Source organism: Colius striatus, chromosome W (genome assembly GCF_028858725.1).
Source record: "Colius striatus isolate bColStr4 chromosome W, bColStr4.1.hap1, whole genome shotgun sequence".
NCBI classification, from domain to species: domain Eukaryota; kingdom Metazoa; phylum Chordata; class Aves; order Coliiformes; family Coliidae; genus Colius; species Colius striatus.
In genome coordinates this window covers 26,622,404-26,639,379 of record NC_084789.1, presented here as the reverse complement: position 1 = coordinate 26,639,379, position 16,976 = coordinate 26,622,404, and the positions used below count along the sequence as shown (strand labels likewise).

The following is a 16,976-nucleotide window of genomic DNA, read 5'->3' as shown; positions in this document are numbered from 1 at the left end:
AACACTTGGATTTCTACAGTGGCAAGCAAATATTTTAAAATGCCTTAGTGTGAGAGGCCTTGGAAGCATTTTAGTCTATTTTTACAGCTAAAGCATCCCATTACAGACCCTCCAAAGCCAATCCCTCCCACAAAATTTCTATTATGCGAGAGAGGGCAGAATATTCACCTGGTTTGTTCAGAGAAGCTGTAAAGGCCTGTTGTATCCCACTGATCTATCGTGTTTGGTGTACTCAGTCCCCAAATTTCAGAGCAAGTGCTGCGCATAAATTGAAAACAAAACCAAAAAAAATCGATATGAATATGGAACATGGTTATTTAAAACACCATGATGTCAAACATAGAAAAAAATGTACAGAATACTTCCTTTCAAATAGAAGATAGAGCATTGTTAAACTTGCATTTAAATTGACATCTCATGCTATATTTTCTATATGAAGGAGGCTATCAAAATGGAACACGTAAGTCAAGGTAAATGATAATGTATTTAAAAGGTAAACAAGTTCTCTGGTTTTAAGTAGTCAATACAGTTGTAATGTTTCTTAAAACAGGCAAAACTTCCTCAGCTTAGCTCTTAAAATTTTAAAGAATTTTGTTTTTAAACAGAAGCTTCCCTAAGACTTCAAACAAAGGCCATGTGTATCTGAAATCAATAACTGCTCAGGTATCGCCACTTAAACATTAAGCTTGTTCTGCATGCATGTACTAATTTGCTGCTTTTCCCAAAACAGTCAAATTCGGGCTCTGAAGAAAAGCACATTGTAACTTCTCACTGTTTTCTATATTCTCCTTGATCAAAGAACCAAATCTTCTTTTCCACTGAATACAAAATACAGAATGTTTAACATAGTTCTTATGTATTTAATTAAGATTTAACTATAGAATAACAAACCTTAATTAAGCAGGAGGAAAGAAAAGACGACTAATTATTTACCAAATTGGTTCAATGACAAGATCACAACAGCAAAGAAAAAGGAGCCTTTTAGTTTGAGTCAAAGGCACAAACTAAAAGCAGCAGCAGATTGAAGGCGAGAAATCAACATGGGCTTGTAAATAGGCAGCAGACTTTCAGAAGCATAAATCAAGTTCAGGCAAGATTGACTTGCTCTGCGACAAGTGAAAAATGACAGTTTATTTATTTTATACAAGTCACAGAAAACTAGATTTTGCACCACAGAAACAAAGAGAACTTGGTTCACAATTAACTTACATCTCTACTTCCCAAGTACAAAGCTTGAAGTTTATCTGGCTGGTAAATTACCTTTAAAATTAATAGCCTCTGTAAAAAGTTGCAACAGAAAGAAAAGAATCAAAGTTCACAAAAATTCTGGTTTGAAATAGAGGTTTTGTAATTTAAATTTAAACAACTAAGTTTAGCTGATAAACTCACAAGTTTGATTGAGTGTTTACAGGAAGAGAAGTGAGGTAGGTATCTTTTTCTCCTCTCTACACAGGAAAAATTAATTAGTGTTGCAAAACAAAACAGCAGACAGCAAAGCACTGTACTTCAAACCACTTTCAGGGCAGAAAACCACCTCAATTCCATGGTGTCAAGGTTTTGCCCAGCCAGCAACGAAGCACCAGTGCCCCCCATCCACCCCCACCCTTGTTAAGATTGCGGAGGCCCCAGCAAAACGGACAGGAAAAAAAACCAAACCAAGGTTGTTGTGGATTGAGACAAGGGCAGGGAGGACTAGCTGCCAATTAGGGTTCCGAGCAAAAAAGACTCCACAACTCAACTTAGAGTGGAAAATTTATTCTACTATCTACAAGAAACAGAACAAAAAGCAAAAAAGAGAGCAGGATGACTGAGAAAATTACAACCAGCACTTTAAGATCTCCTTCCCACATCCCTCCTTTCTTACCGGGCTCAGCTCACTGCTCCCAATATCCCTACCTCCTCCCCCCTCAAGGGCTATGGGGGAATTATGGAATGGGGGATGTGGTCAGTCTCTCACAGATGGGCTCTGCCACTTCTCTCTTCTCAGAGAAACATTCCTTGCATTCTTCCCCTGCTCCAATACAGGGTCCCTTCCACGGGATACTGTTATCATCATCATAGGATCATCATAAAATGGTAGGTTTGGAAGGGACCTTTAGAGATCATCTAGTCCAATCCCCCTGCAGAAGCAGGTCAACTTAGATCAGGTCACACAGGAACATGTCCAGGCAAGTCTTGAAGACCTCCAAGGAAGGAGACTCCACAATCCCTCAGGGCAGCCTGTTCCACTGCTCCGTCACCCTCACAGTAAAATAGTTTTTTCTTATATTTAAACGGAACATTTTGTGTTCCAGCTTCATCCCATTACCCCTTGTCCTGTTGACAATAGAAAAAAAGGGATGCCCCAACCTCTTGACACCCACCATTTAGATATTTGTAAATATTAATAAGTTCACCCCTCAGTCTTCTCTCTTCTAGACTAAACAGCCCCAATTCCCATAGTCTTTCCTCTTATAAAATATGTTCCAGTCCCCTCATCATCTTTGTGGCCCTGTGCTCTCTGTCCCTCTTGAGCTGAGGAGCCCCAAACTGGACACAGGACTCCAGATGAGGCCTCACCAGGGCAGAGTAGAGGGGGAGAAGAACCTCCCTTGACCTGCTGACCACACTCTTCTTGATGCATCCCAGGATGCCATTGGCCTTCTTGGCCACGAGGGTACATTGCTGGCTCATGTTTAGTTTATTATGAACCAGGACTCCCAGGTCTCTCTCTGCAGAGCTGCACTCCAGCAGGTTGACCCCCAGCCTGTACTGGTGCATGGGGTTGTTCCTTCCCAGATGCAGGACTCTGCACTTGTCCTTGTTGAACCTCATGAGGTTCCTCTCTGCCCAACTCTCAAGCCGGTCGAGATCCCGCTGAATGGCAGCACAGTCTTCTGGGGAATCAGTCAGTCCTCCCAGTTTGGTGTCATCAGCAAACTTGCTGAGGGTACACTCTGTCCCTTCATCCAGGTCGTTGATGAAAATGCTGAACAAGACTGGCCCCAGAACCGATTCCTTAATGAACTTCTCTGTCAGGGGTTCTCCCCAGAAGCTACCGCATCTGCTAATACAAGGTCCCTTCATGTGGGATACGGCCTCCTCTGGGCATAGTCACTGCCCCTGGCACGAGGTCTTTAAGGAACTGCAAACAAATCTCTGCTTCTGCACTCCACTTCACAGGATGCAGGGGGGTCTCTATTCCAGCACACCTCCTCCTCTCTTCCCTCACTGACCTTGGGGTCCACATGGTCACTTTTCTCTCTCTTCCAACTCCTTGCACCAGCACCAGCCGGAAAAAGAAGGAAGGACAGAAAAAGAAGAAATAGGAAGAATCTTCCTTTTTTGGCTTTTTAAAAACTGATTGTGGAAGCGTCTAATTGGCTAAGCCCCAGAAGTGGGTCTGGCTCAGAGCTGGGGAGAGTTTCGAGCAACTTCTTACAGGAGCTATCTTTACAGCCCCTTCCCCGACAGCAGAAACGGCTCCATGTCAAACCATGACACATGGTGACTTTAATAAAACATAAAACTGATGAAGGGAACAAAAAGTTTTTATCTTCTTCTTGCCTGTCCCACATGCCTCATTTGTAATGTCATCCCAGGGAGGTCAAAATGCTCATGTCCAAATCAATAAACTAGTTGACCACAGAATATATGTGACTTAAAATTTTTGAGAGATACTTTTCAGCCAGATCAGTAGTTCTACTCACTGTGGACCTACACAAGCAATACAAAAAGGAGGAACAAGAATGTAATTTTGGGCAGCATCCTGCATTTATAACAAATAAAAATGTTAAATAAAATATTGTCTTTGATCTATCTGTTTGTCTTGGTTTAGGCCCATCAAGGGACAAAAGACCACAATTAGACTCAAGTACCCAGACTTGAGTCTTGTCAAAGGGCAGGGAGGGCTTAATTGCTGTTTATGGTCCTGGACAAAAAAGACAAGGCTACTTGGCTTGGGGAAAAAAACAGAAAATAATTTAATCCACCATCAACTAAAGCATAACCATAAAACCCCAAAACATAACAAACACAGAACACCACAGAGTGGTACAGTGGTGAAGAGTACAACTAGCCCTTCAAGACCACCTTCTCCCCACCCCTCCCCTCTTTCCAGGCTCAGAGTACTGATCCCTGTGTCTTTTTCTCCTCCCCCGCTGAATGGCTCAGGGGGGCAGGGAATGAGGGTTTCAATCAGTCTATTCTCAATGGTTTCTGCTGTTTGTCTCTCCTCAGGGCAGAAGGGCTCCCCACCAGTCCTCCCTGCTCCTCCGCGGGGTACCTCATGCATCCAGAAGCCCTGCACGGGCCACTCCCAACATCCCAAAGGCTGCAGCTCCTTTCCGCCTCTTGTATGGGTCTGCTCTGCAGCTCACAGACTCTCCAGCATGGCCACCTCTTCATACAGTCTCTTGCCTGTCTGGGTGCACTCACCCGGAGCTGTTGGTGGCTCTCAGTCCTGCCATTGCCCTCCATGGGTTGCAGGGGTACAGTCTGCGTTCTTGCCACAGCTTGCAGAGGGGTCTCCGGTTTGGCGCTCCTCCTTCCTTCTGTCTTTGATTGTGGGGTCTGCGTGGTTGCCTCCATCTTGTACCACTCTTACACCTCCTACCAAGCACTTCAAATTCACGTCCTTAGTGATCGCAGAGGTGCCAGATTGGCCCAGGTGGGCTGGAGGTTGGTCTGAATCCAAGAGCGGAGGGAAAGTCCGAGAACTCTTTACCAGATCTGCACTGCAGTTCCATCCCCCTATTAACAAGCAAAAGTGGCTCCTCGCTAAACCATGACACTTGCTGGAGGGTAGGAAGGCCCTAAGGAGGAATCTGGCCAGGCTGGAGCAATGGGCCGAGGCCAGTGGGATGAGGTTCAACCATGGCTCAGTGCTGGGTCCTGCCCTTGGGCCACAAGAACCCTATGACACACTACAGGCTGGGGCAGAGGGGCTGGAAAGCTGCCTGAAGGGAAAGAACCTGGAGGTGTTGGGTCAACAGCAGCTGAACCTGAGTCAGTATGCCCAGGTGGCCAAGAAGGCCAATGGCATCCTGACTTGGATCAGAAATAGTGTGGCCAGGAGGATCAAGGAAGTGATTATGCCCCTCTACTGGGCATTGGTGAGGCCGCACACTGAGTGCTGTGTTCAGTGTTGGGCCTCTCCCTACAAGAGGGACACTGAGGGGCTGGAGCATGTCCAGAGATGGGCAACAGAGGTGGGGAGTGGCTGAGGGCACTGGGGGTATTCAGCCTGGAGAAAAGGAGGCAGAGGGGAGACCTTCTCGCTCCCTGCAACTCCCTGACAGGAGGTTGTGGTGGTGGGGGAGGGGAAGGAGACTCTGCAAGTGACAGGACAAGAGGAAACAGTCTCAAGTTGTGCCAGGGGATGTTTAGATTCCCTAAAGGGTTGTCAAGTCCTGGCACAGGCTTCCCAGGGTAGTGGTGGAGTCTCCATCCCTGGAGAGATTTCAAAGCCATGTAGCTGTGAGGCTGAGGAACATGGTTTAGTGGTGGTCATGATAGTTGTTGGGGGAATGGTTGGACTCAAGGAGCTTAAAGGTCTTTGACAATCTCAACAATTCTATGATTCTACTGATTATGGACACAAGTAAAAGTCTTGTACTACATGACTTTTTGTCTAGAAGAGAGTCACACATAAAGGCCTATTCTCTGACATACATCCAGCTCTTTAAAAGAGACAACTGTCCTGAACAAGTTAGATCCATCTTGGTCACAGGCAGCATCACAGCTCTGCAGAAGGAGCAAGACAAAGAGGAATGCTGACCATCACTGCATCAGTAGGGTCTGCAACCTCTCTTTTTTTCCTATTCCTAGGATAACTCTAGGACAGTGGGCTGCCAGAAGCTGCATAAGGATTGAAATAGTTGCCCTAAAGACACATGGGTGTGTGGGATACCAGGGAGCATCCTTTCACTGTACTGTGCCCTTAAATCTGCACCACTACTGCTGATAAGACAGATGACTAGATGATCTCTAAAGGTCCCTTCCAATCCCTACCATTCTGTGATTCTGTGATCATCACGCACATCAAATTAGAAGAACAATCGTCAGACACAAAGTCTGCTGCATATTAATTGACACAGCTCTGACAGCTTACTACCTTTGAGCAATGGATCCTTAATACAAAGCAGTGCTCCAAAGCTGATGCTGTCACATAGATTAACACGTTCCAAAAACTGTGGGGTGCATCATTGGTGTAAGTGGGATACGCCATGCATTTGCTTCACAAGACAGCACATGCAAAAAAGTAAAATTTTGGAGCCCTTGACAAAGCACGATGAACAGGAATGGCATTTTATATTGCTAATCTCTTCTCTCTAAATATTCAACTATCAAAGCTGACAGCATATTCCATAACCTACAGAAAGAGCAGCAGTATCCTGAAGTGACTATGTGACAGAGCCATAGCTTGCAATGAAAGTCAGGAAACATGAAGAGAGAGAGAGGAAGGCAGGCCAGGAGGTACACAAAAAGTGATCCATTCAAATAAAAGTACTCTAATATTCAGCAACTCGTATGATATGCTGTCTTCAGAATGTATTTCTGCTTAGAGCTGGGATCAATCTCAATGTTTTACTGGCTCATCTACACTAGGACTATGCTCCAACTGCAGTAATCTACAATCATCTTTTATGATCAATAAGGTCAGCTCAACACAGTTTTTACTGTTCACTGGAAGAAATACCTGTGGAAATAAAGCAGTCTTCCCACTCTTCTGCTCACATAAAAGATCCACTACCTAGAAGATGCAAGACCGTCTGCCCACCACATCACTCAGACAGTAAATTGGGGGTCTTAATATTCACACACATGCACATCAAATCAGACTGAAATTCCTTATAATCACAAAAAAAAGCACACTTTATACACAGCACTTACCCAAAAGGCCAGTGTGCTAATTCATATGCAAGCAATAGCCTGATGGAGAACATACACACCCCTACGCATCCCAGAAAGGCTGTAGCTGGGAAAAAGGTGACTGCATTATGAAAGATGTTTAAACAACCATTAAAACTATCTAAAAGGGAGATAGGTTGTACAGATTTTGTAGTAATACATAATTACTACCCCAAAATAAATAGGAGGCATTCTCTGCTAAACCTACCTTTCCAACATGTCTTAAATCCTTTGTCATGTGAAGAGTCCTTCTGTGCATTAGTCCATAAAGAGTTTAGAAGAAGCAAGGACTAGTATCTGTACACATAAGTTAATACTTATATGGAAACCTTCCAAGGCCCTGGAACATGATGATGTATGCTAGAAAGCAGCTAGGACATTCCCCACCACTGAGCTGTGTCAATTAGTGTTCTCTCACACAATTCCTAGGTTTGAGTCATACGCCATCGGGACCACTCATGCCGCGCAGTTCAGACAAAGTCACCCTACTCTGGTAGCCAATAACTTAAAAGAGTACAGATGAGGCAGTCCTGAGTCAGTTGGCCACTGTGCCTGGGAACATTCCTAGGCAGGTTTAATTTATTAGGAGGGAGGCAGTCAAGACATATCACCATTTTACCTTTAGCAAGCAGACTGCCCTCAAGTCTAGAAGCACACTTCAGGCTTTGTTTTTTATCAAATGGCATTCCGATTTTCAACTCAGTATATACTGCAGTGCTGGTAAGCCATCATTGTCTCCAAAATGTAATTTGGCCTGTGCATCCAAGAAGTACTTAAATCACAAAATAATAGAATAGTAGGGGTTGAAAGGGAACTTTTGAGATCTAGTCTAATCCCCCTGCTAAAGTAGGTCCACCTAGATCAGGTCGCATAGGAACGTGACCAGGCGGGTTCTGAAGACCTCCAGAGGAGACTCCACAAACCCCCTAGGCAGCCTGTTCCAGTGCTCCCTCACTCTCACAGTAAAAGAGGTTTTTCTTATGTTTAAATGGAACTTTTTGTGTTCCAGCTTCATCCCATTACCCCTTGTCCTGTCACCAGATACAATAGAAAAAAGGGAAGCCTCAACCTCCTGACATCCACCATTTATATACTTGTAAATATTAATGAGATTCCCCCCTCAGTCTCCTCCAGACATCAAACAACCCCAGTTCCCACAGCTTTTCCTCATAAGGAAGATGCTCCAGTCCCCTAATCATCTTGGTGGCCCTGTGCTGGACTCTGTCCCTCTTGAGCTGGGGAGTCCCGAACTGGACACAGTACTCCAGATGAGGCCTCACCAGGGCAGAGCAAAGGGGGAGAAGAACCTCCCTCGATCTGCTGGCCACACTCTTCTTGATGCATCCCAGGATGTCATTGGCCTTCTTGGCCATGAGAACACCTTGCTGGCTCATGTTTAGTTTATTATCAATCAGGACTCCCAGGTCTCTCTCTGCAGAGCTGCTCTCCAGCAGGTCAATCCCCAGCCTGTACTGGTGCATGGGGTTGTTCCTTCCCTGATGCAGGACTCTGCACTTGTCCTTGTTGAACCTCATGAGGTTCCTCTCTGCCCAACTCTCAAGTCGGTTGAGAAGGCAGCACAGTCTTCTGGGGAATCAGCCAGTCCTCCCACTTTGGTGTCATCAGCAAACTTGCTGAGGGTACACTCTGTCCTCTTATCCAGGTTGCTGATGAAGACTGGCCCCAGAACTCCACTGGTCACAGGCCTCCAAATCAATTCTGTGCCACTGATCACTACCCTCTGGGCTCTGTCATTCAGCCAGCTCTCGATCTACCTCACCGTGCACTCATCTAAGTCACACTGCCTGAGCTTTCTGATGAGGATGTTATGGGAGACAGTGTCAAAAGCCTTGCTGAAGTCAAGGTAGGTGACATCCACTGCTCTCCCCTCAGCCAGTTATACCCTTGTAGAAGGCTATCAGTTTGATCAAACAGGATTTGCCCTTCATGAATCCACGTTGACTCCTCCTGATAACCATCTTTTCCTTAATAGGTTTATTAACAACATTGTGGATGAGTTGTTCCATCACCTGTAGCTTCCCTGGTCATCCTTCTTGCTCTTTTTGAAGACTGTAAGGACATTGGCCTTTCTCCAGTCCTCAGGCACCTCGCCTGTCCTAAATGAATGGTCAAAAATGATGGGGAGCTGCTTAGCAATCACATCAGCCAGCTCCCTCACCACTCTTGGATGAATCCCATTAGGTCCCATTGATTTATGAGCGTTAAGCTTGCCCAACTAGTCTTTAACCTCTTCCACCAAGGACAAGTCCTCTGTTGTCCAGACCATCCTACTATCCTTGATGAGATGGGCTGCCCGAGGGCCAGCCTTGGCCATAAAGACTGAAGCAAAGAAAGCATTCATTAGTTCGGTCTTCTCTGTATCCTCTGTCAACAAGGCACCCTCTGTGTTTAGCAGCGGGCCCACATTCTCCCCAGTCTTCCTTTTGATGCTGATGTACCTGAAAAACTACTTTTTGTTTTCCTTTAGTTTCCTGGCTAGGTTTAATTCTAAAAGGGCTTTAGTCTTCTTGGTTGCACCCCTGCATGCTCTGGCAATGTTTCTGTACTCTTTCCAAGTAACCAGGCCTTGTTTCCACCTCTCATAGATTTTTGCTTTCTCCCTGAGTTGTCCCAGCAGATCTTTGCTCATCCATGGAAGCCTCCCACCTCCTTTTCCTGCTTTTCTACTTGTGGGGACACATTGATCCTGGGCTTGGAGGAAGTGGTGCTTGAAGATCAAGCAGTTCTCTTGGGCCCTTTTACCATCTAGGATCCTATCCCATGAGATCCCTCCAAGTAGGTGTTTGAAAAGGCCAAACTCAGCTCACCTGAAATCCAGGGTCACAATCTTGCTTGGTGTCCTACCTCTTCCACACAGAATCTTGAACCCATCTCATGGTCATTGCAGCCAAGGTTGCCTCAGACCTTCACAATCCCCAACCAGACTCTCCTTATTTGTTTGCACAAGGTCCAGCAGCACACCTCTCTTCATTGTTTCCTCAATCACCTGTGACAGCAAGTTGTGACTTCTAGTGACTTCTTTTCCTCTGGTGGACAGGATGGAAGAGAAAATAACTTGTGCTCCCCTAGCCTTCACTTGTTCCTCCAGAGTTTTAAAATCCTTCTTGATTCTGGAAATATCATGCCTCACTACATCATTCACCCCCACATGGAAGCGAAGTAGAGGATCGTAGTCAACATCCCTGACAAGATGTGGCACTCTCTCAGACACATCATGGATCTTGGCTCCCAGCAGGCAGCACATCTCACGACTCCTTATCCGATTGACAGATGGGTCTCTCGGTGCTTCTGAACAATGAGTTACCCATGACACCTTTTGCTTCTTTTTATGGTGCCCATTACCTGTTGCTGGTGGAACAGCTGATGGTGAATTGTTTGCTGGGATTTCCCCTTCTGGACCTTGCTCATCTATGTCCCCCATCATCTATGCCTCATACTTATTTGTAATTGGCACTCTGGAAGGAAGGTTATGAGGGGGAGTCCTGCTTTTTTTTTTTTTTGTTACCATGGTCCAAGGCATTTCAGTTTCACTAGAGGCTTGTACCTGATTATGGAACCATCTGTCAATCTCCACTTCTGCTCCTCTAATACTACACAGTCTACTAATGGTTTCCTGCAGCTATTGAACTTGAGGGCACCTATGACACATACTTACCTCAGCAGCAGAAGTGCCTAAACATCCTAAACACTCCCTGAACTCCACCTGGACTGAAGCATCCTTGCTGACTAGCTCTGTCTGGGTGCATGCATCAATCTTCACCAGGGTATTCTCCAACTGAGCCTTGGCTTTAGCTCTCAGGCGAATGCTCACCATCTTGTTAGCTTGAGGCAGGAGCACTTCTCCGACTTTTGGCTCTCTCTGTGTGCTGTGGGATTGTTCCCTGCCCGTCCTCCCTGCACAAACTGATGCACCAAGTGACACACCAAGCCCTGTTTTCCCATCCTGGTCACCGTGCTCCTGGTTGCTTGAGCTCCCTCAGGAACGTTTAAATCCCCCACGGCTGCTTTGGCTCCGCCTCCTGGCAGGCCCATCCCCTCGCAAGAGCTGCTGGCTCCTGGTGGGTCTCCTTGCTTCTCCTCTGCTCCCCATGCTCCAGGAACCCCTGGATTACCTCAGTTGGCCACTCAGTGGCAAAAATCAGCCTTGCCACCGCCATGTGTCCTGTCAATTGATTGTCTTTACCGTGTAGACAGAACTTAAATATACTCCAAAATACAAGCTTAAAACTAATATATATCCTCCCACCAGAGCAGACACCTTTATTCCAAGGTGCATTTTCACTGCTGTTCTACAAACAATGTGTCTGTTGACAGAAACGAGGTCAACTATACAAAAGCTAATATTTTTATCTTTTCAACACTAGCTTAGACTAGGGACTTCAGGGATATAAAGCATCAGATTGACTCAGTTTCCCAGGTGTTTTGAAGTTCCAACAAAAGAAAACTATTTCCTAGAGAAAGGAGTAATGCTCAAAGGATACTCACAAGGGATAACAACTACTTTTTGAGACTCAAGGGAAAAGTCAGTCTAGCAGCCATTTGGTTAAGCTGCTACATGGCAAACCTGGGACAACTCACAATTCCTATCTCAGGACTGACCAGAGGGCTGATATAGTAAAGAAAGGGTCAGATACATTATTACTGAGGAGAATCAAAGTTACTTCTGTCAGAGCCTTTCCCTAAGTGGAAAAGGTTGCAGAGTTGGCATTTCAACCTGACATTTCATCTCCTTATAAGGAGCATCATCTCAGATGATATTGTACAATTCTGTCAAGAAGACTCTTTAATGTGGCTATCAGCATGCAACAGCATACAGTATGCCTTCACTTCTTCTATTTCATCATTTCCATCAATGGGAAAATTTGAGTTCCAAAAAACCGTACTCTGGACAAGAAATTACCTAAACAGTAAAGGTGTAGCAATGTTTCACACTAGAGAGAGATGAGAATGAAAGTTAGTTTTCAAATTCTAGAATTCTCATGCAAAGTCTTTCTTACAGATGCAAGTCTGATATTTTTCACTCACATTTTTACTTAAAGAAAAATGCAACAGGAAATATGATCAGGTTTTGAACTAGAAAAGTTACTTAGCACAGGTACACAAACATCATTATACCAGTCTAACATTTAGAGAACTCACTACCTCAACCGATATTTTGTCAGGAGGCAAAAAGAGGTGCAGAATTTGCTTCAAGAGGTGCACCAAGTTATCTAAACCAGAGTTGGAGCAGTAAGAAATGGCCACTAGATTTATGGAATCCCATTTTATCATAAAAAATGGACAGATGCCATTGCTTTAACATTGCTCACAGCTGCTTCTGTACAATTTGCCTGAGGAAACAGGTTAAAGTCCACAGACTGAAAATCTGTACATTGCATACTAACCTTTGTCTTTTTTTAAAAATCTTGCTATGTAAGATCTTAGATCCAAGACTTCACACAGCAACATACCGAGCAGGAAACCAAGATAGGAACACTGACTTAGGCTCTGATTCATCACTTGAGTAGCTAGATTGAAGTTGCACTCTTGTGAAGACACTGTCCATTACACTCTACTGATACTAACTTTGAGAAAAGGGTCAACTGATGGATGAAAAAACAGAATCCTTCCTCTCATACCAGTTATCTTCTTCCTGATGCAACTGGGTTTCAAGAACAAGTGGGAGGGAGATATACCAAACCTTTGGAACTAGCTCAGATAGGGTCTCAAAGACAGCAGTAATAGGAAAGACTGATTTGAAGGGCTTTGATGTAATATAGATGAAACAAAGACAGCAATTAAAAAAGTTCACTGCCTTAAATACAGTATCATATTCAGCACAGGTGATAGTTCCTACCAAATCTACCTGATCATGGTTTCCTTAATTCTGAGTTTATAATGAAAATACGTGTAGCTGCTTTTATGGTCTGACTTGACAGTCTTTTCTATATATTGGCAAATGGCATTTATTCCTATTATAGCCTAAAATGTCTACATATCAGCCAGTAGTAATGCTAATTATATTACCAGTATTTGCAAAGAGCACCTCAGCTAGCTGTATAGACAGTTGTCTGAACAAAAGCTTCCTGTTAAATGCAGCTTGGCTGGTCTGAGTATCTCAAATAGCGACACATATTTTGCTCATGATTTCTTTTCCCAGTGCTGGGGGATGGTAAGGAAAAGGTTATTTACACTATGCTCCCTTAGAAAACATTAGAGATCTGCAATAGCAATGCAAATGTTGCTATCATGAGATATCTACTGTACTCCTCTTTGAATCTTACATCATTTTGCAACCCTGCAGAACTGACCAATCTTCTACTTACATCTCCATCACTCCATATTACAATAACAAAATGTCATCTACTCACTTAAACGTACATCACCAGGCATACATATTAATCAAATGCCAGAATTCGAAGATACAGCAGTTCATTCCTGCTTGTGAATGATATGAAGTAACAGAAGTCCTGATCTCATTTTTTTTTGCAATAGAAAATGTAAAGATTCAGTAATCCAGCAGGAAATAATTTATTTTCCAAGAACCTGCTACAGAGAAAAGCTAATATCTTGCCCATCTCTGGACACGCTCCAGTACCTCAATGTCTTTCTTTTAGTGAGAAGCCTAGAACTGAACACAGTATTTAAGGGGTGGTCTCACCAGCACCAATCACTGTCCTGATGCTGCAGGTCACGCTATTTCTGATCCAAGCCAGGATGCCACTGGCCACCTTGGCCACACTGTTGGCTTCTATTAACACCCTCAGGTACTTTTCTGCAGGACAGCTTTCCAGTCACTCTGCCCCAAGCCTGCATTGGGTTGTTGTGGCCCAAGTGCAGGGCCTTGTTGAACCCCATGCAATTTGCCTTGATCCATCTATCTTGCCTGTCCAGGTCCCTCTGAAGAGCCTTCCTGTCCTCAGGCAGAGTCTACGCACCTGCCCTGCTTGGTGTCATCAGCAAACTTACTGAGGGTGCACTCAATCCCCTTATCCAAATCATTGATAAAGATGTTAAACAAAACAGGCCCCAGCATGGAGTCCTGGGGAACACCAGTGGTGACTGGCCCCAACTAGATTTAACTCCATTTGCTATAACTCTCTGGCCCCAGTTATCCAGCAGGTTTTCCTGGGGAGAAACCATGGGGAGACATTTTCTCCAGGAGGATGCTGTGAGAGACTGTGTCAAAGGCTTTACTAAAGTCCAGGTAGACCCCTTCCACAGCCTTTCCCTCATCCACCAAGTAGATCCTCTTGTCATAGGAGATCAGATTGGTCAAACAGGACCTGCCCTTCATAAAGCCATGTTGACTGGGCCTGAACCCTTGGTTATCTTGTATGTGCCTCAGGATGGCACTCAGGATGATCTGCTCCATAACCTTCCCCTGCACTGAGGTCAGGCTGACAGGCCTGTAGTTCCCAGGATCCTCCTTCTGACCCTTCTTGTAGATAAGTGTGTTACATTTGTCATCCTCCAGTCCCCTGGGACCTCCCTGGTGAGCCAGGACTGCTGATAGATGATGGAGAGTGGCTTGGCGAGCAGTTCTGCCATCTCCCTCAGGTGGATCCCATCTGGCCCTGTGGACTTGTGTGAGTCAAGATGGAGCAGCGGGTCACACACCATTTCCCGTTGGACTAAGGGGACTTCATTCTGTCTTCCGGCTCAGGAGGACAGGCCCAGAGAAGAGCTGGTTTTACTATCGAAGGCTGAGGCAAAGAAAGCATTAAGTACCTCAGCCTTTTCCTCATGCTTGTTCACAAAGTTTTCCCCTTCATTCAATAAAGAGTGAAGATTCCCTTTAGTCCTCCTTTTGTTGCCAATATATTTATAGATTTTTTTCTTATTCTCTTTTACAGTAGTGTCCAGCTTAAGTTCAAGTTGAACCTTGGTCCTTCTCATTTTCTCCCTACATGACCTCACAAGATCCTTGTAGTCCTCTTGGGCTGCCTGACCTTTCTTCCAAAGATCATAAATTCTCTTTTTCCTCGTGAGCTCCAGCAGAAGTTCTCTGTTCAGCCAGGACAGTCTTCTGCCCTGCCAGCTCATCTTCTTGCACATGGGGACAGCTTGATCCTGCATCTTTAAGATTTCCTTCTTGAAGAATGTCCAGTCTTCCTAGACTCCCTTGTCCTTCAGGAATCTGAAGCCCCTTCCTCAAGAGTCTCCAGCCCCTTAGATTTACTTTTATATAAGCAATTGGCCTTATACGCATTTAAAAAACTGTACCTTCTCTCCCTGCCTCTCTCCACCCCAGATACACTTTCAGAATATACTACATTCAAGAAAAAAAAATGTTTGCGGATGTGCATATTTAGTGGAATATAAACCAGGAACCATTCCACAACTCATAATCAGAACCCTTTTACAAATCAAATTTATATAGAATTTTATATGGCACATTCAAACTCATTACATCAAATACTAAGGAAAATGACTTAAGTAATCTTCCTTATAAATGGATGCATGCTAGGAAATTAACACATCACTAGCCAGAAAAGCAGGAGGCACAGGATATAATTAATCTCTCTAACAGTGTGGGCAAAGAGAAGTCATTGAAGAACCCCCCTTTACTTCAGCTTCAACTTTAAGGTGGTCCACAGGGGACACAAAAGTGGAGTGTAAGGTACAAAAGATACTCTGTTGTAGGCTAACATCTGTGTTGCCCATTGCCCACTTCAGGGGCAGTAGCTAGTTTCTTATACTTTTGCAGAGTGCCAGGTCAACAAGTCATCTTGAAGAACACTATGTACTTCTATTGCCTTTTCTAAAGGCACGTTTCTCCCTGGTCAACAAACTGCCTAAGAAGGCAAAAATACAGATATAAGGCAGACCTCTTCAAAGCACTTTATCCTCCTCCCAAATCCTGACATGCTAAGCCATGTGCTGTCAGACAAAATAAAGCAGCCAACAACAATCAGTGTCACCTTTATTTTTCTCTTGATGCTAGGAGATGCTGGAAAGGATAGCCATGGAAATCAATCAAAAGTAAAATATTTCTTTTCTTGTTGTCTGTATGGTCTGTTCGGATACAGATCCTATAATAATCTTTACTCTCTTCTTCAGTCAGAGTGGGAGCAGCCTGCAAAGTTGTAAGCTTCTAAATGGCAAGGTCAAGCAGCCCAGAGATGATGTTCAGGATATAAAAGGCCTCTGCCACTTCTCTCTGCTCAGATGAGGACAATTCCTGGCATTCTTCCCCTGCTCCAACACGGGGTCCCTCCCCTGGGACACAGTTCTTAAAAAACTCCTCTGGTGTGGGTTGTTCCCAGCAGCTGCAGATTCTGCCAATACAGGGTCCCTCACACGGGGGACAGTCCTTAGTGAATATCTCTGGCGTGGGTTCTTTGCCATGGTTGCAGTTTCTGCAAATATAGGGTCCCTCCCTCGGGACATGGCCTCTTCTGGGCATAAGTTTAATGAGCTGCTTTGCCGTGGGTTCCTTCCCAGAGTTACAGCTTCTGTGAATATTAGGTCCCTTCCATGGGAAACGGCCTCCTCCAAGTCATAGTTTTAAAGAAAATCACTGCCCCTGACTCGGGGCCTTTAATGAAGTGAATCGCTGCCTCTTGTCCGTGGTCAGCTTTAGCAACATGAGTCTCTGCCCCTGATACGGGGTCATTAGCAAAATGAATCTCTACCGCTGATGTGGGGTCTTTAAAGAAATGAAAATAAAACTCAGCTTCACCAGTCCTCTCTGTAGAACGCAGGGGAGTCTGTTCCAGAACACCTCCTCCTCTCTTTCCTCACTTACCTTGAAGTCTGCATGGTTGTTTCTCTCACTGTTCCTACTCCTTGCACCACCACCAGTCAGAAGAAAAAGAAGGGGGAGAAAAAGGAAGAAACAGGAAGGAAGAAGGAGGAAGAACCCTCCTCCTCCGGCTTCTTCTTAAAAAGTGATCGTGGAGGTGTCTAATTAGCACAGTCCCAGAAGTGGGTCTGGCTCAGAGCTGGGGAAATGGTCTCCTCTGGACATAGACACTGCCACTGGCACAGGGTCTTCAATGAAGTGAATCACTGCCCCTGATGTGGGGCCTTTAACAAAATGCAAACAAAGCACTGCTTCACCAGTCCTCTCCACAAGATGC

The 16,976-nt window shown here is 44.8% G+C and overlaps 1 protein-coding gene across 4 annotated transcripts in view; it reads right to left on the bottom strand.

Moving 5' to 3' along the window:
- The window catches only part of LOC133628479 (mothers against decapentaplegic homolog 2-like), a 66,133-nt gene that overhangs the window by 18,424 nt on the left and 30,733 nt on the right, over positions 1-16,976 (bottom strand). For 2 of the 4 annotated variants that reach the window (XM_062016683.1, XM_062016684.1), the window contains one exon: positions 169-258. The exons of 1 other annotated variant lie outside the window; for it this stretch is intronic. In XM_062016683.1, the coding sequence (XP_061872667.1) occupies positions 169-258 (90 nt within the window). Of the gene's footprint in view, positions 1-168; positions 259-6,873; positions 6,934-16,976 lie in introns of those variants that run through there. One more of the 4 variants, XM_062016686.1, reaches the window with a different exon arrangement.